Source organism: Equus asinus, chromosome 13, assembly GCF_041296235.1.
Source record: "Equus asinus isolate D_3611 breed Donkey chromosome 13, EquAss-T2T_v2, whole genome shotgun sequence".
Taxonomy (NCBI): Eukaryota; Metazoa; Chordata; class Mammalia; order Perissodactyla; family Equidae; genus Equus; species Equus asinus.
Genome location: NC_091802.1, coordinates 41044687 through 41066806, shown reverse-complemented (window position 1 = coordinate 41066806; position 22120 = coordinate 41044687). Strand labels below are relative to the sequence as shown.

Here is a 22120-nt window from a genome sequence, read left to right as displayed (position 1 = left end):
CAGAGCCCGGAATGGGACCCAGCTGTGACCCAGACCTCCCACACAGACCCCCAAACTGGCCTGCCTGGGGCTGGTCCTGGGCCCGGTCCCAGCTTCCTGGTACAGCTCTGCCCTGGGGGGTATGGTCTTGCCCCTGTGGTTTACAGCTCAGCTGCCAAGAACTGAGGCCAATTAAAGGTAAATAAGCCCTACTTACCCCTGCCTGAGAGGTTCAGTCTGAGTGCGTCTGTTCAGGCCCCACGGATGTGTGTGACAGCAGGCTGACCCTGTGAGGGACACTGTCCCGTGCCCTGAGAAGGTCTCTAGGGGAACAGATGGACGCTCACACTGCGTGTGCCCAGCACCGTGCTAAGGAGGCCTGTGACGCTGGTCCTGAAGGAGGTGCTCTTTCTGCCGTTTCCCCGGGCCTTGGAGAGCTTTATTAGCTTGCTCCAAATCAGACGGGTGACCCTAGAGCCCAGCTCTGCCCTCTCCCCGCTGCAGCCCTGGGCCGGAGCCCCTTCTGCCACCTCCCCAGCTGTCGTGCTCTGGCCTCCAGCACCCACAGCCTCCTTCTGCCACTGAACCTCTCAGGAGGCCTTGGAGCTGGAGGCCAGAGGCCCGGCCGCACAGCCAGGCTGGGACTGCCCAGGGATATTTGTCCCCTGTTCATGAAAGCCTCTGTTGTCACAGCTGAAACGCTCCCCTCTGCCCCAGAGGCTCCTGGAATGTGGCTGTGGGGCGGGCGCTGGGCCACACAGGTGGGGCAGGTGACTGGGTCCCAGGTTTGGGTGTCAGGAATGAAGCCCTCCTTTGTGTGTGTGTGGGTCGGGGGGTGGGGTAGGGGCGAGGACACTTTCCTGTCTCAGTCTGAGGACTGAAACCAGGGGTGTTCTGTTGACAGAAGCAGCTGGGATAGAGGGAAGGGAGAGGGAGGAAAGGAGAGGGGGGACTGGGGAGTGAGGTCTTTCCATCCTTGCTGGTCATCGAGACCGCTTCAGTTTGCAAAGCATTTTCTGTCCGGCATCTCGCTCCATCTCTGTGAGTCACACTGGGCAGGACTTATTTCCATTTTCTGGACTGGCAGACTGAGGCTCAGAGAGGGGAGGACCCACACCTAATAAATGAGAAAGGAGGAATTCTCCAGGCCCTGGGGCCGGCCTCTCTCTGTCCCTAGCACATCCCTGGGGAGTGGGGGAGGGGAGGGTGGATCCTCACGTTATGGACACACCCTCCCCGTGTGCCACCAAATGCTCATTGTGGCCCTGTAGCTGGGGTCAGTGTTAGTGACCATGTTTTTTTTCTTTTTTTCAAATTGTGGTAAAATATATACCATAAAATTTACCAGTGCAATCGTTTTTAAGTGTACGGTTCTGTTGGCATTAAGAACATTCACGTTGTCGTGCAACCATCGCCTCTGTCCATCCTCATAACTCTCCCCATCGTGTCAAAGTGAAACTCTGCCTGTTAAACAGTAACTCCCTCTCCTAGGCCCTGGCAGCCGCCATTTCACTTTCCGTCTTTGTGAGTTTGACTACGCTAAGTACCTATCTAAGTGGGAAAATGATGCAATTTTTAAGTCGGGAACCTGGCTCGGAGAGGTTGTCAAACCCAGAGGTGGGGTCCAGCCCAGGCTCTTTCCACTGGGCTGCATCGTCCCATCCCAAGGAGAGAAGGCGGGCTCTGGGGATGGCCTGTCTGTCTGCAGCGGGCAAAGGACAGAAACTGGCACAGCCTCCTGGGCAGGCTGCCAGAGGAAGGCCCTGCAGCCTAGGCTGGGGCCAAACGGAGCTGGGTCTCTGCCTTTGCAGCCGCCCCCACCTGGTGCTAATGAGCAGTCCGGGAGCCCTGCCCAGGCCTTGAGCTCACAGGACTGTTTGGACGGAAGCCAGGGATTTGCGACTGGGGCAGCTGCCGCCTCAGGCATGGGCCACCTCGAGGGGCCTCTGGAGGGGAGTCAGGGTGCAGAAGAGGGGCTGGCTGGGGTCCAGCCCTGCCTCACTCCTGGGTGATGGGCATAATTCTTTCCGTGTTAATTGCTGGGGCCGTAATGTCTACAGTGGCTTTAATGAGCTATGGCTGATCTGACTTTGATTATTTTTCTTTCAGAGGAAAACACAATATCCTCCCACCCATGAGACAATACAGCACTGTCTGGGTCCAGCACTCTGAGGCCCGGTTCACTGCGATGCTAGGTGAGGAAGAGTCCACTCCCAGCCCCCTAGGCTTGCAGACCCCTCCCACCACCCCAGCTCAGACGCAGGAATCTAGGGTCTGTGGGAGGCACCCTCTTTTTCTGTACCCTGTTTGAAGTGGGGTCAGAGGACCCTTTGGAGGCCCTGGTGATGCCCCTTACTAGCTGTGCCACCTTGCATAAATTGCTCCCCCTCTCTGAGCTCCAATTTCATTCCTTCTGAAACAAGGGCTGGGATCATCTTCTGTGTGGTGAAGATTAGTGGAGGCAATGGATGCAAAAGTGCTTTGTAAACTGTGAAGTGCGGGTGGAAGTAAGGGATTAGTTATTACAGCAATAATGACAACCACCTGGGTACTAGCTGTGGCAGACTATGGAAGAACAATGTTGCTCACAGGGCATCTTCTGATGCCTAAGGACAAAAGTCCCTCCTGGTGAGGGTAGTTGGAAGTCTCAGGTCCTGGACATGCACCCCGTTATCTAGCCCCTCAGAGATGGGTAGCCAGGCGGAGGCAGGCTGGGGGCTCTTGGGCCTCAGGGCTTCTCCGTAAGTGAGAGCTGAGGGTGCCCATTGCCACAAGGAAGCTGAGACGTATAGGTAACAAGTCCGAGGTTTCACAAGCAGTGACTGACAGAGCCAGGATCCGAACCCAGGCCTGAGACTCCAGAGCCCTGTCCGCTTCACCGTGCTGCAGCCCTGGTCCGGGAGTCCTCCTCCTCCACCTCCAGCTCAATCTTGCTCACCTCCCCAACCTCACGCCTCCATGTGGCGCTGCCCACAGGTACCAGCTACCCTTGGAAAGCTGGCCCCTGAGCTGGTGGCAGAGAAAAGTGCTGTCCTGAGTGTTCGATTCCCCTCTCTGGCCTCAGCATCCTACTCTGTGACGTGGTGCCTTGGCCTTCAAGATCTCTGATGTGTGTTCCAGTCTGCCCACCAGGCCTCCCTATCTCCTCCCTCCCCACAATGCTCAGGCACGTAAAGCCTTCTGGGCTGGGTCCCTCTCCAGCCCCGCATCGCTTGACAGGACGAGTGGGGTTAATGTGGCCCTGCAGTGCAGCGACGTGCCTCTCCCTGCAGAAGGCAGGGGCTTCCTGGAACACGCTCCGGTTTTATCTGCAGAGTCTGCCCCAACGTGTTCCAGGAGCAAGGAAGGGTTCGGTGACATGTGCAGTTGGCAGGTGGCGGGATTATCAATCAACTCCTTGTCAGCCCTGAGCCTGCTGGCTTTTGTGAGAGTGCCAGTGCAATGGGGCTGGGGCTGGGGGCAGCTGGAGAAGCAGGGGGCTGCAGCGGGGAGGAGTGGGGAGGGATGGAGGAGGAGAGTTCATTTGCAGGTTCAGAGAGCTGACAGATGCTGGCCTCTTGTGTCACCTCAGCAGGAACTTGACTCAAGATCCCTCTCGTGTCCTCAGCTTGTCCCCATCGGCCCTGCATCCCTCCAGGTTTCTTTGTCCACTGATCCCCAGAGGCCGCCCCTCTCCCCGAGCCCTGTAGGCTCACACATGGCGGCTCCCACACAGAGCAGTGATGGGAATTAGACTTCCAAACTAACAGCAGGGAGCTGGCCACCTTGGGGGGGGTCCTGGGCTGGGGGCAGCAGAGCAGCCCGGCCGAGGGCAGAGATGCCCGGAGCTGCTCCCCCAGTGCACCGTGTGGAGGCCTGGGAGCCGGGCGTGATGCAGTTTGCTGCCTGCTGCCTGCTGCTCTCTGTGTTCTCCCATAAGGTAGAGACGAACCCCGTAATCCAAGTGTTAAAATCATGGCCCTGGGGCAAAACACCGTTCATCTGAATCATCTCTTTTGTTGCATTAAAAAAAAAAGAAAGAAAAGAAAAAGCAGCCGTGTCAAGATGTGCAGGCAACAGGGTTTGTCAGGAACGCAGAGGAGTTGGCTTCCTTTTGGGGGAGGAGACATGGTCCCACAACACCCTCCCAGGGGGATATAAGGAGCCTCAGGCTGGGGGGTGACAGGCGCAGCTCTGTGGTTTCTGTCCAGCCCGCACCTCTGTCCGGCCTCTCTCGCGCTCACTGAGGACTCGTAGCTGCTGCCTGGCCATGAGCACCGCCTTTCTGCAGACTTCTTCCTCCACCTTTGGGGGTGGCTCTACCCGGGGGGGGTCCCTCTGGGCTGGGGGTGGCGGCCTTGGTGGTGGGAGTCTCTATGGGGGAGGTGGAAGCCGCAGCATCTCTGCTTCTTCTGCTAGGTTTGTCTCCTCGGGGTCAGGAGGGGGCTACAGGGGTGGCTTGAGCTGTGGCTTCCGTGGAGGGGCTGGTAGTGGTTTCAGTGGAGGCCTGGGAGGTGGCCTCGGAGGTGGCTTCGGAGGTGGCTTTGGAGGTGGCTATGGTGGGGGTTTTGGCAGTGGCTTTGGTGACTTTGGTGGTGGCGATGGTGGCCTCCTCTCCGGCAATGAGAAGACCACCATGCAGAACCTCAACGACCGCCTGGCCTCCTACCTGGACAAGGTGCGCGCCCTGGAGGAGGCCAACGCTGACCTGGAGGTGAAGATCCGAGACTGGTACCAGAAGCAGAGCCCGGCCAGCCCGGAGCGTGACTACAGCCCCTACTTCAAGACCATCGAGGAGCTGCGGGACAAGGTGAGCTGAGAGAGGGGAGCAGGTGGCTGGTGCCCTGCACACGTCTCTAGTGTTAGTGTTCCTGCTGCCTCAAGGAAATCCTTTCCTGCCCAGGCGATGGCTGTCGGGGTGTAACCTCGGCAAACTTGGAGTGTGGGCAATGCTTTCCAGGTGCGGAGGCCGGCAGACATCTGCTCGACTTGGCGGTGCCGGGGGATCCTGGGCATTTGGTCCTGTCGGGACCCGTGGGGGCCGAGGGGGGCAATTGACACACCCTGCAGGGCTCTGCCTAAAGTGTTCCTCTGCTTATTTTGCAAGAATGGTGAGTGTGGCCTCAGGCGCCCGGAGTGTGGGGACCTCCTGCTTCGCCAAAGTCTGAGCATGTCTTTGGTGCCAAATCACTACTGAAACTTAGGATACCTGGAACTCGTCAGAGGCTCTGCCACACACTCATTCATCCTTTCACTCACCTGGACCAGTTTTCTCAGCTGTTAAATGCCTTCCTCAGCTGCCCTCCAGGTTCCTACTGGCTGGAATGTTCTGTAGATTCATGGCTGTGTCCAAGTGTGCAGTGACCACGACCTGTCCACATGGGAGGCTGGGGGGGTATCCCCCAGAGGGGTATTATCAGAGACCCTCACAACTCACCCATGCCACTCCTGGCCAGGCAGTTCCAACAGGGGAGTCCAGGCAATCCTGGCTCCTGAGCTTTTCACACCCTGGTAACAGAGAGGGTGGTGTGGGGTAGATTAAGGAGTGGCACTCAAGGGTAGGCTAGACTCTGCCCTGGGGACCCTACAGGATTCCGTTGGTGGTGTCAGCTGGGGGATTGTCGGTGAGGGGTCCGACGGGGCACAGGTGGGGAGAGCAGCAGGGAAGAGAGAGGGGTCCTCTAGGCACTAACTCCCTGTCTCCTGCAGATCCTGGCGGCCACCATTGACAACTCCCGGGTCATCTTGGAGATCGACAATGCCAGGCTGGCTGCAGATGACTTCAGACTCAAGTGCGCTCCTCTCCTCTTCTGCATTCCCCTCTCTCTTGGCTTTTTCTCCCTCTCCCACCTCAAGCTGCCCAGACCCTTGACCCTCCCTCACTTTGAGTTCTTTCTTTGTTCCCAGGTATGAGAATGAGCTGACCCTGCGCCAGAGCGTGGAGGCCGACATCAACGGCCTGCGCCGGGTGTTGGACGAGCTGACCTTGTCCAAGACCGACCTGGAGATGCAGATCGAGAGCCTGAACGAGGAGCTGGCCTACCTGAAGAAGAACCATGAGGAGGTGAGAGCTGGGCAGGGCCTGGGGTGGTGGGAGGCAGAGTGGGGCCGCTGCTGTCTCCTCAGAGTTGGCTGAAAGGCTTAGTGGTTCAGAAACACAGCGCATACACACACCAAAACAGGGGGCCTCATGGGGAAGAAGGGGTACTGTCCTCTGATCCATAGCCAAGCCAGGTGGCCACTGTGAACTGCTGTCCCGATTTGCTACATGAGCTCACATAAGGGCCCTGCTGTCTGAGGTCCTCCCTTGGCAGGACCTAGAGAGGAAGCGAGACCCCCAGAGCCGAGGGGCCCATGTGATCAAATCTGTTCATGTGCACTGGGAAACAGAGGTTGGGCATAGGGGTACGGGGGAGAGCCCAGGTCATGCAGTGAGTTAGGGATGGAGCCAGGATTGACATGTGGGGCCCCAGACTCTCGGCTCTCTCTTCTGCTTTCTGACTGGTTTGGGCCCCACCCACCCTGCAGGAGATGAAGGAGTTCAGCAGCCAGCTGGCCGGCCAGGTCAACGTGGAGATGGATGCGGCACCGGGCGTGGACCTGACCCGCGTGCTGTCGGAGATGAGAGAGCAGTACGAGGGTATGGCGGAGAAGAACCGCCGGGATGCTGAAGCCTGGTTCTTCAGTAAGGTGGGCCTGACCTCCCAGCCCCGCCCCAGCTCCCCAGGTCTCCCAGGAGGCCTGTGGGGCTCACTTCTCTTGTGTGTGTCCTACAGACGGAGGAGCTAAACAAGGAGGTGGCCTCCAACACAGAGATGATCCAGACCAGCAAGACGGAGATAACAGAGCTAAGACGCACAATGCAGGGGCTGGAGATTGAGCTGCAGTCCCAGCTCAGCATGGTATGGCTACCTGCACACCCCCCACCTCAGCCTCTCCCATCCTCCATGGCTGGTTAAGCCTTGGGGTTCCCAAGCCCCTGTAGAGGGGATTCCCTGCGTCCACTCAATGCCTCTCCTCATGCCCTCAGCGGCTTCCTTTCTAGCTGATGTGGTGTCTCTTGGTCTGTTGCCCCACCAGAAAGCTGGCCTGGAGAACTCACTGGCAGAGGTTGAGTGCCGCTACGCCACACAGCTGCAGCAGATCCAGGGGCTCATCAGCGGCCTGGAGACCCAGCTGAGTGAGCTCCGCTGTGAGATGGAAGCTCAGAACCAGGAGTACAAGACGCTGCTGGACATCAAGACGCGGCTGGAGCAGGAGATCGCCACCTATCGCAGCCTGCTGGAGGGCCAGGATGCCAGGTATGGGCAGGGAGCAGAGGGAGGAAGGTGGGAGCGGTCGGTGTTGTCAGGATGGAGAGTCATCTTAGGAGAACGGCAGTGTGGTACAGTGAGAAGAGAACTGAGCAAGAAGGAAGGCGCTCTGTACCCTGCACTCTTGTCTTTGGCTGTTACCCTGGGCAGGTCGCATCACCTCTCTGGGCCTGTGTTTCTTCTGTAAATGGCAGTGGTTGGGCTCATGCTGGTTCCCTTCCCTGCATGAAATGGATAGGGTGTTACTGTAGGTAGGTCAGAATCTACCTACTCGGGGTGGCCGGTCAGGACAGGCTCTCAGGATGTCCCAGCCTCTACAGAAGTCACATGTGGGGGTGATGATGGTGTGCAGGCTGGGGAGGACCGCTTAGCCAGCCGCTGGGCTCTCCCCTTGAGAGGCCTGAGTTTCTGCCCTTTGCTTACATCTGCTTCCCCCTCTCTTTCAGGTTGGCTGGCATTGGCACTGGAGAAGGTAGGAAAGCTTAACTCTTTCTTGGGGGGGGGGCGCGTTTCGGAGCTGATGAAGCCACCACTCCCCTTGGGAAGTCCGCATCAATGTCAAGGATTCAGTGGACAGAAAGGTGGTTTCTTCCCACAAGACAGAATCTAAACGCCCAGGTCAGGAGAGGCATCCCTCACCACCCTACCCTCCCCAGGCTGAGCCGACAGCTGGCCAGAGGGGCCGGTAGAGCAAGCTGCAGTCCCTGCCTTCAGAGGAGGAAGGAGAAAGAGGCTAAACATCCCAGCAGGGCGGGGACAGGCCATTCCAGTCGATGCCTCTTCCCCATTGGGCTCCTTATCAGCTTCAGCAGAGCCGGGGTTGAAGGTTTATAGAGAAGCTTCCAGGCTGAGCAGGCTTTGTCCGGGGCATCGCTCCCCACAGGCCCCACCTCCATGCACTTATGCTCAGATGCCTACAATTACCGCCTGCTCGCGTGCAGTTAAAACCCTGAGGTTCTTGCTCACTGCGGGGCTGCCTGCGCGGCCAGCACCCATCTCTGTGATGAGTAATTCGACACCGGCCCTCCTGGCAGCTCTTGAAGGATTGGCCAATGGCCGTTCTCAGGGATGCTGTTCAGTTCTCCTGGAACTCACCCAAGGTCCTGGCCTCCCTGGGAGGGAGGGCGGATGGGGAGGGTCCCCCACTCTAAAGCTTGCTCCTTCTCTCTACAGTCTCCCTGGGAGGCGGCAGCGGCGGCAAAGTCCGCATCAACATTGAGGAGTCAGTGGACGGAAAGGTGGTTTCTTCCCGCAAGAGAGAAGTCTAAATACCCAGGGCAGGAGAGACGTCCCTCACCACCCCACCCTCCCCAGGCTGAGCCGACAGCTGGCCAGAGGGGCGGGAGAGCAAGCTGCAGTCCCCGCCCTCGCCCTCGGAGGGTGTCCCGGTCAGGCTCAGGAGGGTCCCTCCTTCTCCCACTCTTCCTCCCTCCCCTCTCCAGCTCTTCCTGCTTCCTTTAGAGCAGGGAGGTGAAGGAAGCAGCTGTATCGTGTAAGAAGCTCATTTGTACCGTGTCTGTCCATGCAATAAAGAATTGCTTTTCCTTTTGCAAATATCTCTTGGTAGTACATCCCGTTTATCTTGTTGGCACCCTCTGAGGAGGACCAGAACCCACACGTGATGTCTCCCCCGACTTTGGCCCCTTCCCTGCGTGGTCATAACTCATTCTTTGGGGTGCCTCGGGCAGCTGGGACAGACCCAGGCTGCTCGGGTGACTTGCTCTCTGGCTAACCCTGTTCAGCGATCGTGGGAGCAGGGGACGGGGGATTTCCTTAAGGCAGTTTGGCGCACCTGGCACAGAACTTGACACGTGGACTAATTGTTCACCGAATGACTGACCACATGGATGGTGCTGGGTCACCACTGTACGGTCGGCACCGGGCTCGGCACACCCCCCCATGGGTCTCATTTAGTACTGACGACAGTGGGCAGTCAGGGTTTATTACACTCATCTTGGAGATGAAGAAACGTGGAGATGACAACGTCAGGGAGGTGAGTGACTTGCCCAGTGGCCTCATGGATGGATAGTAAGCAGCAGGGCTGGGACGGGGCCCCACAGCTGTATGACTCCAAGACCAGGGCTTGTTCCAGGACCCCAGGCCCTAGCCCTTCACAGTTCATTGCCAGGGCCCTCCTCCTTGCTCTGGCCCTCACCACCTGTTCCCCTTGAACCTTGCCTTCTTCCCAGCTGGGCACACCTGAACTTCAGGGTTGCGGAGCCTGTTCCCATCCCTGCAAAGCTGGCCTCCATCCCCCCGAAGCTGCCATCTCCTCCCAACAAGGCACTTAAAGTGCCCAGAGGGGAAGACACCAGCTTCAGGAAGCCCTCCCTGATTTCTCCAAGCTTAAATCCAAAGCAACACCAACCCCTATTGGCCTCCTCAGTCCAAATGCTGCTCCTGCTCCCCATCGCCTGCCTCTCCACTCTCGGGCTCACTGGAGCAGCCACATCCATGCACACTTGATTGGTGGCCCCTGGTTTGGGGCTGAGTCCTCTGGGATTCACAGCCCCAGACGGAGGGCAGGGAAGGAGGAAGTGGAGAACTCTGGGTGCTGTGGCTGGGCTGGGCTCGGGTGAGGACTAGGGGAGAGGGAAAACCGGTTTCTTAGTCCTGCTGGGAAGAGCAGGCTGGAGGAGGTCATTTGCAGGGAGAGTGGGCCCTCTGAGAGGGCCCCCATGGCGCTCGCTGGGTGAAACTCCTTGCCAGCAGCCCTGGTTGGAGAGAAGGTGGCACTCGTTATTTCTGAGGAGATTTGACCTAGAACACGTCTCCTGAGTCCACACTTGGAGCCAGACTCCCCCGGGGCCGGAGGAAGGAAGCGGATTTACGTCTGCCAGGCTCCGGGCGGGGCACTCAGCGCTCCGCATCTCGTTTACTCTCCTGCAGCTCTGTGAAGGCAGCTGCACTGGGGTGAAGACTCCAGCGCCCGTTTCCAGAAGAGGAGACGAGTCCCCGGGAAGTTAAATAATATGAATGGAGCCACAAGCTGGGAACAGTGAGACTAGGTCTGGGATCAGTGTGTCTGACTCCGGGCCTGTGCTTCCCCTCGACGTCATGAGGATGACGGAAGCGGGCAACACCTTTCTTACGAGGGTTTGCTCATTGGAAACCCTTTTCTTAACCTGTGTGGGCAGCCTGTACAAACATCATGTGGCCATCACAGTCAGAAAGACTCTCCGCACATCTAGCCTTGGTGTCTCCTGCTGAGGCCCAAAGCACCAGGTGACATCCTGGGAACAGCTAGGCCCCTTCCTGAGACTCTCGGACCCAATGGCCTGGCCGCTGCTCCTGCCTCACTGACCTCCGGGCCTCTGTCCAGGAGTCTCAGGCCTTCTAAGCAGCCCACAAAGGTTGGTTTTCTCAGGCTTCGGTTTGCAAAAGTAACCACCTCTGCAATGGTGCCGGAAGGCAGGGCAGGAGCCGGGGCTGGGGAGGGGGGAGCAGCGGCTCTCTCTCAGGAGTGCCTGTTCCTGCTCTCCTGGGCTTCCGGCAGGGGCTGTGAGAGAGGCACAGAGGTCCTTGGAACTTGCCAAGTCCTGTCCCCTCCCGACCCTGGAGTGAGGAACCTGCGCCCAGGAATAGTTCACACCTGACTGATCCGTTAAATAGTCTCTGGGCCGAGAAGGCCCGCCTTCTGCCTGCCCCTGGGCTGAGGTCGGGCTTGGTTTCCAGCCAATCCGGGAAGCAGGGGCAGGCCTCCCTTCTCGCCCCAGAGAGAGGGTGGCTTTGGGACTAGGGATTAGGGCCTTGGGTGTGTCCTCTGCTCAGGCTGCGCTTCCCAGAGCAAGCATGGGTCTTGCCTGCCGCCATCTCCCTGAGGACTTTGGCTGGTCCCTGTGCTTCTCTGGGTCTCAGTTTCCCCATCTTTAAATTGAGGAATCTGGCTGGATGAGATGATCTCGAGGTTCTCTCTGAGTTCATCTGTATTCCAGGACCTCAGAGGGGAACCTGTGCCCTGAGATCTGTGGCAGCAGGGGCTGTGTCACTCCACATGCTGCCGAGTCCTCAGATTGGGAGCTAAGTAAATATGTGTTGAATTATGCATGAACTTACTTCTCCTTTGCTTTTTCCTGCCCTAGGCACAGCTCTGGACGTTCACCAGCATCTTGGGCGAGTGCCCTCCTGGTGGTCACCTGTCCCTCTGAGCAGCCAGCAGCACAAGGGGAAATAAGGAGTTGGCAGCTTTTCCCATGAGATTTGCAGCTGGGGCGACCCCATTGGATATGACTCTTGTCTGCCATTCTTTCTCACCCAGAGCCAGCAGACACAGTACCCTGGAGTAGCTTCTCGGCATTCATGGAGAGCTCTCCTCTGTCGGCAGCAGTATTTGGTGGTAGATAAAGACCCTGTCTTCAGGGGGCGGAAAACTGAGTAGGGGAAATAAGATAGGAATACCACTACTCGTCACTTGTCTGTTTGCTGTGGGCACCATGCCGGCTGCAGGGACCAGAGAGGGAGGCAAGGCAAGTTGGCACAGGATGGAGGCCCAGAAGAATTCTTGGACAGGCCCCTTAACGAGGATGAGCTTGCATTTCCTCATCTGCAAAAGGGAGGGAACAGTAACCTCCCACCTGCCACGTGCTCCTGTGTGTCAGGTGTTTTTCCAGTACCAACTCATCTAGTGCCTGTTTCCCAGTTGCTGCCACCAGGGCACTGAAAGGTTGAGTAAATTTCCCGAGGTCACACAGCCAGTCGATGGCATATGTAGGGTTGAAACACCTGATTCAAAGCCTTTGCTGACCTTGCTGGGTTTCAGGACTCCCGGGTGGTATGACAGAGACTTTAGGAAGCTGGGTACTATGGGAAGGGAAGGACCTGGGACACTGAGGCAGCTCTGGAGAAGGCTCCTGAGGACAGCTGTGTCAAGCAGGTGCCTCTGAGGGTGGGGGGCTGCCCAGAGGGCCTGAATCCCCTGTCTGGGGAGTGCTGCCTTTCACAAGAGGCCCCTCCCCTGTGGGGGAGCTTTGAGACCCTTTGAAAGGTGGGTCAGCCATCTTGGGCTCCAGGCCCCTTGTGGTCCAGGTAGAGAGGGAAGGCGGGAGGAGCCTGATCCAAGATCCAAGTGAGGAGCCCTGGGTTAGGAGCTGGGGGCAAGGATCTAAGCCTCTGCTCCGCAGATGAACAGTCTGGTGACTCTGGACAGATCTTTGAGAAGCAGCGACTCAGAAAAGCATTGCTGAAGGACACTTAGAAGTCATTTCAACACAAGGCCCAGGATGAGTTGATGGTAGAGCTAGAAATCCATGCCTTTCTCCTTGCTTCCCACTGCCCTGGGCCTTGGCATTCTGTGCTCAGTTTCCCCACATGGGAAATAAAAGGGTTGGGTGGGAGAATTTCTACGAGGATTCCGGCTCTGACGTTCTGTGTTGAGTGAGTACCCCGGCAAGCCCGCGAGACTTGGAGCTAACACCAGGACAGACAGTGGATAGGCTGAGCCGTCAGGCCATCAGCTGTGCACACCCAGCCACTGTGGGAAGCGGGACCATCCATCGGCCAGGCCTGTGGTGACAAGAGGCCTGAGAATGGAGAGGGCAACAGAGGACGCCCTTGCTCAGATGGGGATGGTGCTAGCCCTGGCCTGAGCGGGATTTACTGGGCAGTAGGTAAGGGCGCAGACCCGGACGCAGAGTTCTGAATCTGGGCTCTGACACAATTGAGTTTGGGCGATGTATTTGACTTCTCTGGGCCTCAGTTTCCTCATCCGAAAAAAGGGTATGATAAAAACCGTAGAGTTGTTTTGAGGACCAAATGAAGTAGCACATGCAGAGCGTTTAACACAGTGTTCAGGAAATGTGAGCTAGGGTTATTTTCTTATCATTTAGCACATATAGGAGGGAACGCTCAGAGATCGTACCCTGAATTCACAGCAAGGTTCCAAGACACCATCAGGTGGGCAAGAGAGAGCTGGGGGCTGGGTTTAAATCTCGACTTCACAGTGATCTTGGGCAAGTGACTCGGCCTTTCCGAACCTCAACTGCCTCATCTATACAATGGGTCCCAAACCCCCTCTTCCATTGTGGTGCCGACAGTGTGTTCAGCGCAGCCTCCTCTGCAGGGGGTGCTCATGGGTGCAGCTTCCCCCACCTTCCCTGGAAATTGTGGAGGGGACTGCATTTGACGTGATTTTGCCAGAAAGCAAAGAAGGAAGCTCAGGAGGAGCCGGCGGTGCCTCAGGCCCAGCCCTCTGTCCTGTCTCCATTGGGACAGGGCCGGAGGAAGGGAACTGGGTCTCCAGGTCCGGTCTATACCCAGCTCCCTCTAGGGGGCCTGGCATGTGTCCCCCAGCCCCGTGGGCCCCGGGGTTCACCTTGGGTCAGAGGAAGGCATTCCTGTGTCAAGGCACCACGAGTCCCTGCTCGGGCGGGGTGGGGAGGGGCCGTGCCCTGACCCCGCCAGGGGGAGCATGCCACGGCCACTCTGTTTTGTACTGCCATGTCACGGCCACCCGTGTTTGCACTGCTGGGGCTTTAGAGGATCTGTGGCATTGTTCCTCTAAGAGGCGTTGGCCTGAACCTGCTCGTCAGCCCCAGGAGGATCATCACTCCAGGCCTGGCCGGTTCCATCAATCAAATTCTTGTCAATTCTTGTCAGTTTTGATCCTCTATTGAAAGACAGCTCTCCTGCTTTGGGCTGAATCACAGCTTTTTGGAGAGAGAGCTGAGCCATCAGTTTGCAGCAGGAGGGCCGGGCAGGGTCGGGGTCAGCCCGAGTCCCAGCCTCGCCGTGGTCCTTGAGCACCCGCAGCAGGCCCTGGCTTTCGTCCTGGTGCTGACACCCGCGGGGCAAAGCACAGGCCTGCTTTCTATCCTTGGAAAACAAAGGACAAGGAAGCCCTGACTCAGAGCCCTCCTTTCGGGTCTTGCTTGCTGAATCAGTGAAGTGGTTTCTAGGATAACCTCAAGCCTGTGCCACCTCACCCCAGCCCCTGGTCTGGTCCCATCTGGACCCTCACGGCTGCTCTAGGCCAGAAGGCTGCTCCTGGTAGGCCATTCATGGCAACCCTGGCCCCCTTGGTGAATGGAGACTGGGAGCCTGAGTCCAGGCCCCCCATTCTCAACCCTGGAAACTTCTCCTTCCATCCTGGGCTCTGAGAGGCCACCTCTAGGCCCCTTTCTTCCTGCCTGAGTGCTGAGGCCTCCTCTGGCAGGGTTACTGAGCAGTGCCTGAGTTTCAGCCACGTCCCAGGCTCCTCGGCAGAGACCCTGGGTCATAGTCTCCTACGTGGTCTCTTGGTCAAACACGCATGAGCTAAGACAGATGTCATGTGGTTGGGGGCTAGAAGGGGCCCCGCTCAGGTATTGCAAGACTTTCTCTCTGGACTTGCTGTGCCTCTGAGGCAGCTGATGTAGAGGGGTGATTACACACGTAGGTCAGGCTGATCCAGGGCTGCCCAACCAGGGCATCCTTGACCTTTCGGCCTAGAGAATTCCCTGTTTTGGGGGCTGTCCTGTGCATGGTAGTACGTGAAGCGGCATCCCTGGTCTCTATCCTCCACATACCAGTAGCATCTCCCGTTGTGACAACCAAAGTGTCTCCAGACATTGTCAGATGTCCCCTGGGGAGCAAAATAGTCCCTGGCTGAGAGCCTCTGAATAGATCTGTGGTGACAGAAGTTGGAATCAGGGTTATGTTAGGGGCCTCGGGTGTGGGTAACTGACTGGGGAAAGGTACAAGGAGCTTTATGGGTGCTGGGAATGTGCCCAGTGGTGGTTTCATGGGTGGACACACGCTGAGTACTTCATGCAGAGGTACAATGCATTAAGCTGGACACGTGAGTTGTACATTTTCATGTATGAAACATACACCTAAAACATGAGCCTTGGTGTCAGACAGAACCAGGCTTGGGTTCCAGTCCCATACTTTAAGGCTCTGTTTCTCTACATGTAACATGGGGATGATAGTAGGACCCCAGTGGGCTGCTGCAAAGATGAAGTGAGATGGTGCGTGTAAAGCTCGAGCCCAGTGTCTGCCTGTAGTGGGGCATCTGAGAGGATAGCTATTATAATGTGCAGGGGGTTTCCTCTTTCTATGCCTCATTTTCCCCAGCTGTGTTGGATGGTCTCTAAGGTTCCTTGCCACTGTGATTTTATCTGATGTTCTTGGAGCCATTTTCTTCTCAGCCTAAACACTTTCAAGGTAGTTGATTCCACAGGACCAAGTGAAATTTGTCATCAGGGTCTCTAGGAGCAGTGGAGTAGACGAAATGCTAAGAAGGATGCAGAACATTCCAGTCTTCTTTTAGGAGTAGAAAGAAGGGAGGCTGAGGGCTGCAGAGACCTCGCCAAACACTGGGCCACTTTGCAGCCAGCCCTTCCTTCGAGAGGCTCCTGGGCAGACCCGTGCAGCTCGATCCCCCTTGGACACTGGGTTGGGCTGAGAGGCTGTGGGAGTGAGTTCCCTAAGTGGAGAGGTGAAACAGAATTCACCTGTCAAAAGGAGAGTCTCAGGCAGAACTCTGTTCCCTCTGAATCATCCTTTTTGTTAAGGCTTAAAAAAAAAAGCCACCCCACCAAAGGCACAACCCACCCTGGAGAGCAGAGGTGACTGGGCTTGTGGGAAAGAAAAAAATGCAGTTGGCACCAGTCAGAGGGTGGGGAAGGGAGGAGAGAAGATGGGGCAGTTGTCCAACCCCCCGTGGAGGCTGTATAAAAGGCATCCGCTCTAGGCAGAGCCACAGTCCTCGGCCCAGGCCAAGCCAAGCTCGTGTCCACTCCTGCTCTCCATCTTGCTATCACCATGGCCAGTCGCCTGCAGAGCTCTGCCGCCAGCTATGGGGGCGGTTTCGGGGGTGGCTCTTGCCAGCTGGGAGGGGGCCGCAGTGTCTCTACCTGCTCAACCCGCTGTGTCTCCGGGGGATCAGCTGGAGGCTACGGGGGTGGCGTGAGCTGCGGCTTCGGTGGAGGGGCTGGTAGTGGTTTCGGCGGTGGTTTTGGCAGTGGCTTCGGCGGTGGCTTTGGAGGTGGCTTTGGAGGTGGCTTTGGAGGTGGCTTTGGAGGTGGCTGTGGTGGGGGTTTTGGCGGTGGCTTTGGTGACTTCCGTGGTGGCGATGGTGGCCTCCTCTCCGGCAACGAGAAGATCACTATGCAGAACCTCAACGACCGCCTGGCCTCCTACCTGGACAAGGTGCGCGCCCTGGAGGAGGCCAATGCCGACCTGGAGGTGAAGATCCGAGACTGGTACCAGAAGCAGAGCCCGGCCAGCCCGGAGCGTGACTACAGCCCCTACTTCAAGACCATCGAGGAGCTGCGGGACAAGGTGAGACCTTCGTTGTCAAGGAGGGCTCCTCTGTGCAGGGCAGAGCCACAAAGGCCAGGAGACAACACAGTATTCCAGGGGGCCAGAAGAGGCAGTGTGGATGGGATTCTCACCCTTCCTGCTGGGGAAAGTTCTAGCCTTTTACTGCTGAGCATCTCTACTTCTGATGGGCTTTCTCTTGCCCATACTTCCTAAGTGCCTTTCCTCTCGCTATTCATTTTTATTGTTGTTATTACTCATGTCAACATTTTTACTGCTTGCTAAACAGTTATGTTATTAGTGACTCAATCCCTATAATCCTAACCTCCTGAGTTATTTGGAAACCATGACAGTTTTAAAAGCCACTAAGAACGTCTAAAATCAACAGAGAAAGGGATACATGTTCACGCACGGCTCTGGGAATACTATTTTGTTTGGTAGGGGCCCCATTTAAATCGATATTCTCAATCGGCTATGACCAGGTTGGGGAGATGGCGGTGGGGGCTCAGGCAGCGCTAAACGGAGACTCCTTCCGTCAGGGCCTGTCCATCACGCTGTGATGCCAGCTTGTTAGAACAGAAGTCCACTTGCCTAGGCTGAGTCCCAGCTATGTGGGATGGATTTTAAGTGCCTTGGAATATAAGAGTTTAGACAAGGAATCAAATGGATGGGAGTATTTGTTGGTTTTCCCCTCTTCTCAGCTGGGAGGCCAGCTCCCGTGAGGTTATTATGAACAGTGGAGCAAGGCTGACTCCCTCCCGACCTGAAGGAGAAGGCTCTCAAGACAGTGGCCTGGAGAGGTTCTAGTCTGGGGCTGTGGAGACATGAGTAGCCAAGGATGTCCTCAGGGGGGTTGTTCCTTTGAAATGTGAATCCCTGTCTTCCCCATCACCACCAGACCTAGAATGCTAGAGTGACAGTACACGGAAGGGCTCCAGCCCCGCCCCTCACTTGACAGAAGAGGAACCGAGGCCCAGCTCATGGGGACAGCGAAGGGGCAGAGGCTGACGACAACCAGTCCTGCCCATGTATTCTCGGTCCTCCTCCCCAAGCTTGTGGATTCCTCCCCAAGCTTGTGGATCCCTCCACTCCAGCAGCCACCTTCTGTATTTTGCAGATCCTGGCGGCCACCATCGACAACAACCGGGTCATCCTGGAGATTGACAATGCCAGGCTGGCTGCGGACGACTTCAGGCTCAAGTGAGTTTATTCGCCTCATTCACCTTTCCCAGCGTCTTTTGTTTTATACAAATGCTCATCTAAACAATGAAACTGGAGCATCCTAGGAGTGAAAGGTCTTGGAAAACTAGCTGAGTGCAGGGCAGGGGCAAGGGAAAGGTCTAATATCATTTCTGTGTTGCTTTTTCAACTAAAAAAATCCTTCAGGTATGAGAACGAGCTGACCCTGCGCCAGAGCGTGGAGGCCGACATCAACGGCCTGCGCCGGGTGCTAGACGAGCTGACCTTGTCCAAGACCGACCTGGAGATGCAGATCGAGAGCCTGAACGAGGAGCTGGCCTACATGAAGAAGAACCACGAGGAGGTTAGAGGGGATCATGGGCCTGCCATGGCTGAGTCACCCCCAGTGAGAAAGAGGAGTCTTTTGCTGCAGCCAAACTTAGGGACTGTGGGACCTGGAAGCCCTTTCTGGAACACTCCAGTAGCGTTCAGAGCCAAGGAGAGGGAGGATGAGGGGCTTCACACATCTTCCCTTCCCATCCCCACAGGAGATGAAGGAGTTCAGCAACCAGGTGGTAGGCCAGGTCAACGTGGAGATGGACGCCACTCCGGGCATTGACCTGACCCGCGTGCTGGCGGAGATGAGGGAGCAGTACGAGGCCTTGGCGGAGAAGAACCGCCGGGATGCCGAGGAATGGTTCCACAGCAAGGTACCCGGCCGTCTTACCCTACGTAGCCAGGGGCTGCAGAGCCTTCCAGCCGGGCTCCTCCATCACTCTCCTCCTGCTTGAATTTCAGAGTGCAGAGCTCAACAAAGAGGTGTCTACCAGCACTGCCTTGATTCAGACCAGCAAGACAGAGATCACGGAGCTCAGGCGCACTCTCCAGAGCCTGGAGATCGAGCTGCAGTCCCAGCTTAGCATGGTACACCTGCTGACCCCTGCCCCGCGGCCACCACCTCTAGGTCTCCTGATGGCCTGGCTCCCCTCATAACTTCTTCTCCGTTGCCTCACCAGAAAGCCGGATTGGAGAGCACGGTGGCGGAGACCGAGTGCCGCTACGCCCTGCAGCTGCAGCAGATCCAGGGGCTTATCAGCAGCATCGAGGACCAGCTGAGCGAGCTCCGCAGTGAGATGGAGTGCCAGAACCAGGAGTACAAGATGCTGCTGGACATCAAGACGCGGCTGGAGCAGGAGATCGCCACCTACCGCAGCCTGCTGGAGGGCCAGGACGCCAAGTAGGTCCTCACCGGCCTCTCTCTTGGGAAAGTGTCTGCAGGACCCTCAGGAAGGGCCTTTGAGATGAGCCTCTTCATGTCCCAGAGGGGAGGGACCCGTCTGGGCTTAAACAGCCTGGATGAAGTTCCAGGACCAGAGCTCTGCTGTCCCCTTGGACCAGGCTGTGGGGGCATTTCCTCAGCAGGAGGCAGAGTCACTACCTTTAAACTTTCTCGTTTGAGCCTCTGGATTAGACTGGCATGAGTGGGGACCACGGAGAGGACATCTCATATTGGAACAACATTCGCTTGGTTCAAGTCAGCCCAACGAAGCTATTGAAATGGCGATTTAATTGCTTCAGGCCATTTGCAGAGACCAGGCCATCCTTGTGGGCCCAGGGGTGGGGGGGTAGGGGGAGGCTGAGCGAACCAGGAGGAGGACAACACTTCCGGCAAATGTCCTGGATCTTGGGGCAAATAATATCTCCTCCCGAAGCCTCACAGACAGACAGACAGACAGACAGGCAGGCCTGGCAGGCACCTGATGCTGCTGCCGCTTGGGCTGGGAACACAGCTAGGTAAAAACACCCAACCCAGGGGCTCCAGATGATGGTCTGAGTCACTGCATCCGGAGGACAGATAAGCACCTGTCCCAGTTGCCCTCGGCTCATGGCTGCCTCTCTCCTCTCCCCCAGGATGACCGGCTTCATCTCCTCAGCAGGTAAGGAAACCACCCAGGGTGAGAGGTGGGCAGGCTCCTTTCACTGCCCTGGGGGGTGGGTGGGGGGCAGGGCTGGGCCCCCCAGTGTAGGGAGGGAGGGGGCTGGGGCAGGAGTGGTCATTCGCTCGTTAGTTGTTAGTTTTTCTTTCAAAATAGATGGTTCTGCCCAGTGGAGCCTGGGTTGTCTGGAGTAAGCCACCTTTGGCAGTTCAGCCCCACCTGAGCAGTTAGGGGTTGGGGCCCTCCTGAGGTGGGTCTTCCCCAGCCTGAGTGTCTCTCACTTCCTCCATTCCCAGGAAACACCAGCACCACAACTACCACCTCCATTCGCCGCACTTCGGAGACCCGTAAGCCTTGAACATGCCCGGCATCCCCTGCCTTTGTCTTCGGCGCCCAGAGGAGGAAAGAGCTGACAGTGCCCTGCAGGAGGGAGCGAGGGGCTGCAGGACGCGAGGTTCTGTCCCTCTGCTCCCAGGACCCCGGCCCCCCACTCTCCCAAGAGCGGGCACTCCATGCTCTTCCCTCTGGCTTGGCTTCCTCTTCCCCCTGACCCAGCTCCTCTGACCTCTCAGCTTCTCTACTCAAAAGAAAAGAAAACTCAATAAAGTTTCTTGCCTTTTTGCAAATGTATTTTTGATTCTGGCCTGGTTTCTGTGGGCGACATCTGCCAAGACCCTGATTTGGGGTTGTGGGTGAGTGGGTGCAGCAGGGTCGAGGGGCTCAACCGTGACAAAGCCCGGCCTGGGGGCCTCCCAGGACACAAGGCACCTGGGCTGACCATCAGCACTCAGGTGCAGCAATGACAAACACAAGGGACACAGGTGGCTCAGAGATGATGGCACCCAGCAAACGTGGGCAAATGGGGCCAACCAGAGACACGCAGGGCAGCGAGCCAGTTCAACTCAACACCCTATAGGGTGTCTAGCAATAAGGCAGCAGTGGGGTTCTAGTAGAGTCAGGTGAGGGGAGACAGAGGGAAGAGGTACAGAGTGCTCTGGGGCAGGCTGCGAGGGGCTGGGAGCGGGGGAGAAGGGGATATAGCACAATTACCCCAGCCCCAGCCTGCTGCCTCCTGCTTCCTGCAGAGAGCACTGCCTTTCAAGATGATGGGCATCCAGACGGCAGTGCCCACCACCCCGAGGCCCTGCCATTCCAAATCACCCAGTGAACCAGCCATGTCATGACTCAATGAGTGACCTCAGTCTGCACTGACCTTCCTCCCCGCCCCCTCTGCATCCCTGTCCCCCTGCCTCTCTGGATGTCCCAGCTCAGACTGGCAGCCTCCTCTTGCTCAGCTCGTTCCTTCCATGTTGGCTGGTCCCCTGGATTCCGGCATAAGCGCTCTTCTCTTTTTCCTCTTTACTCTCCCCTTTGGTTCCTGGGGACATGTCCGTGGTCACAATTACCAATATATTCTGATGACTCTCTAGTGAGGGCTCTCTTCTCCTCTCCAGAGTCACATGCCCAACTGCACTGGCCATTGCCTCCTCAAATCCATTTCCTCCTAAGGAGCACCCATCTTCTCCCAGATCTGTGCCTTCCTGGTCCCCTATCCCAGAGGACCTGGAAACCCAAGCCAGGAGCCTGGGAGTCCTCTTGGCCTCCTCTCCCCCTCACCCCTTCACAAGTCCATCCCGTGGATGCTGTTAGCTGGAACGTCTTCACGACCTCCCTGTTTTTACTTGCTGGGCGTGTTGCCACAGCCTCCTCCCTGGCCTCCTTGCCTCCAGTTTGAGCTTCCCCATCATCCATGCTCCACCCTCCAGTGGGGGCCACAGCTGAAGATGGAAAGTCTTCCTCCCTCTTAGAGAGGCTGCATGAGTTCTCCCCACAGAGGAAAGCTTAGACTCCCCACGGGCCAAGAGGCCACCTTGGCTGGCCTCTTCCTGCCTCTCTTGTCCTGGTTTCTACTCAAGCCCCTGCTCTTCTACCTTGCCCTGGCCCGCTGTGAGGTCCTGCTCTCCACACTGCTCTCTGTGACTGAGGCTTGTGGCCGGGTGCCTTGGGCCCTTGTTCAGTGAGTGACCGCAGTCTGATCTGACCTTCCTCCCCTCTCTCCCTCTTTCTCTCTGCACCCCCATCTTTGTTTTTTTGGATATGACCAGGTTTTTATTCCACATTCAGACTGAGGTGAACACCCCCTTCTCTGTGGCACCTGGATTGTGTGGGGTGCCCTCAGGTGTTCGCATGTCGGCGCCCGCCTGCACCAGTGTCGACCATGCACTTGGAGGGGCGGGCTGTGTCTGTCTCTCTGCGGCCCAGCCTCCTGCTGGTGCTGTCAATGCCTGTGGAAGGAAGAGATGACTGTGTGAACTGGGGAATGCTTCTCAGATGCCACTTGATTTTTGTCATGAGCTTTTAGGCGAGAGGGTAGCGGGGCTCTGCCACGTGCCAACAGCTCCCTGCTCATTTACCCTCCCCTCCCTCTCCAGCTCCCTGCACAGTTTAGTCCCTCATTCATTGTCTTCCTTCTCCTCCTCCACCCTAAGCCTCTCT

At 57.2% G+C, this 22120-nt stretch overlaps 2 protein-coding genes across 2 annotated transcripts; both read left to right on the top strand.

Annotated features, from left to right (window-relative positions):
- Positions 1-4074: 4074 nt before the first annotated feature.
- Positions 4075-8684, top strand: KRT15 (keratin 15). Its single transcript, XM_014833541.3, has 8 exons — positions 4075-4768; positions 5668-5750; positions 5866-6022; positions 6487-6648; positions 6735-6860; positions 7039-7259; positions 7718-7743; positions 8445-8684. Exons 1-8 carry the CDS (start codon positions 4229-4231, stop codon positions 8537-8539), a joined length of 1410 nt encoding a protein of 469 aa, XP_014689027.3. The 5' UTR covers positions 4075-4228; the 3' UTR covers positions 8540-8684.
- Positions 8685-15945: 7261 nt separating this feature from the next.
- LOC106826300 (keratin, type I cytoskeletal 13) lies at positions 15946-20254 on the top strand. Its single transcript, XM_014833549.3, has 8 exons — positions 15946-16529; positions 17626-17708; positions 17895-18051; positions 18236-18397; positions 18486-18611; positions 18704-18924; positions 19599-19624; positions 19921-20254. Exons 1-8 carry the CDS (start codon positions 16011-16013, stop codon positions 19980-19982), a joined length of 1356 nt encoding a protein of 451 aa, XP_014689035.3. The 5' UTR covers positions 15946-16010; the 3' UTR covers positions 19983-20254.
- Positions 20255-22120: the final 1866 nt, after the last annotated feature.

Coding starts and splice junctions, on each gene's coding strand:
- KRT15 (XM_014833541.3), top strand. CDS start 4,229: ATGAGCACCGCCTTTCTGCAGACTTCTTCCTCCACCTTTGGGGGTGGC. Junction 5,751..5,865: donor GCAGATGACTTCAGACTCAA/GTGCGCTCCTCT, acceptor CTTTGTTCCCAG/GTATGAGAATGAGCTGACCC. Junction 6,649..6,734: donor AAGCCTGGTTCTTCAGTAAG/GTGGGCCTGACC, acceptor TGTGTCCTACAG/ACGGAGGAGCTAAACAAGGA.
- LOC106826300 (XM_014833549.3), top strand. CDS start 16,011: ATGGCCAGTCGCCTGCAGAGCTCTGCCGCCAGCTATGGGGGCGGTTTC. Junction 17,709..17,894: donor GCGGACGACTTCAGGCTCAA/GTGAGTTTATTC, acceptor AAAATCCTTCAG/GTATGAGAACGAGCTGACCC. Junction 19,625..19,920: donor CGGCTTCATCTCCTCAGCAG/GTAAGGAAACCA, acceptor CTCCATTCCCAG/GAAACACCAGCACCACAACT.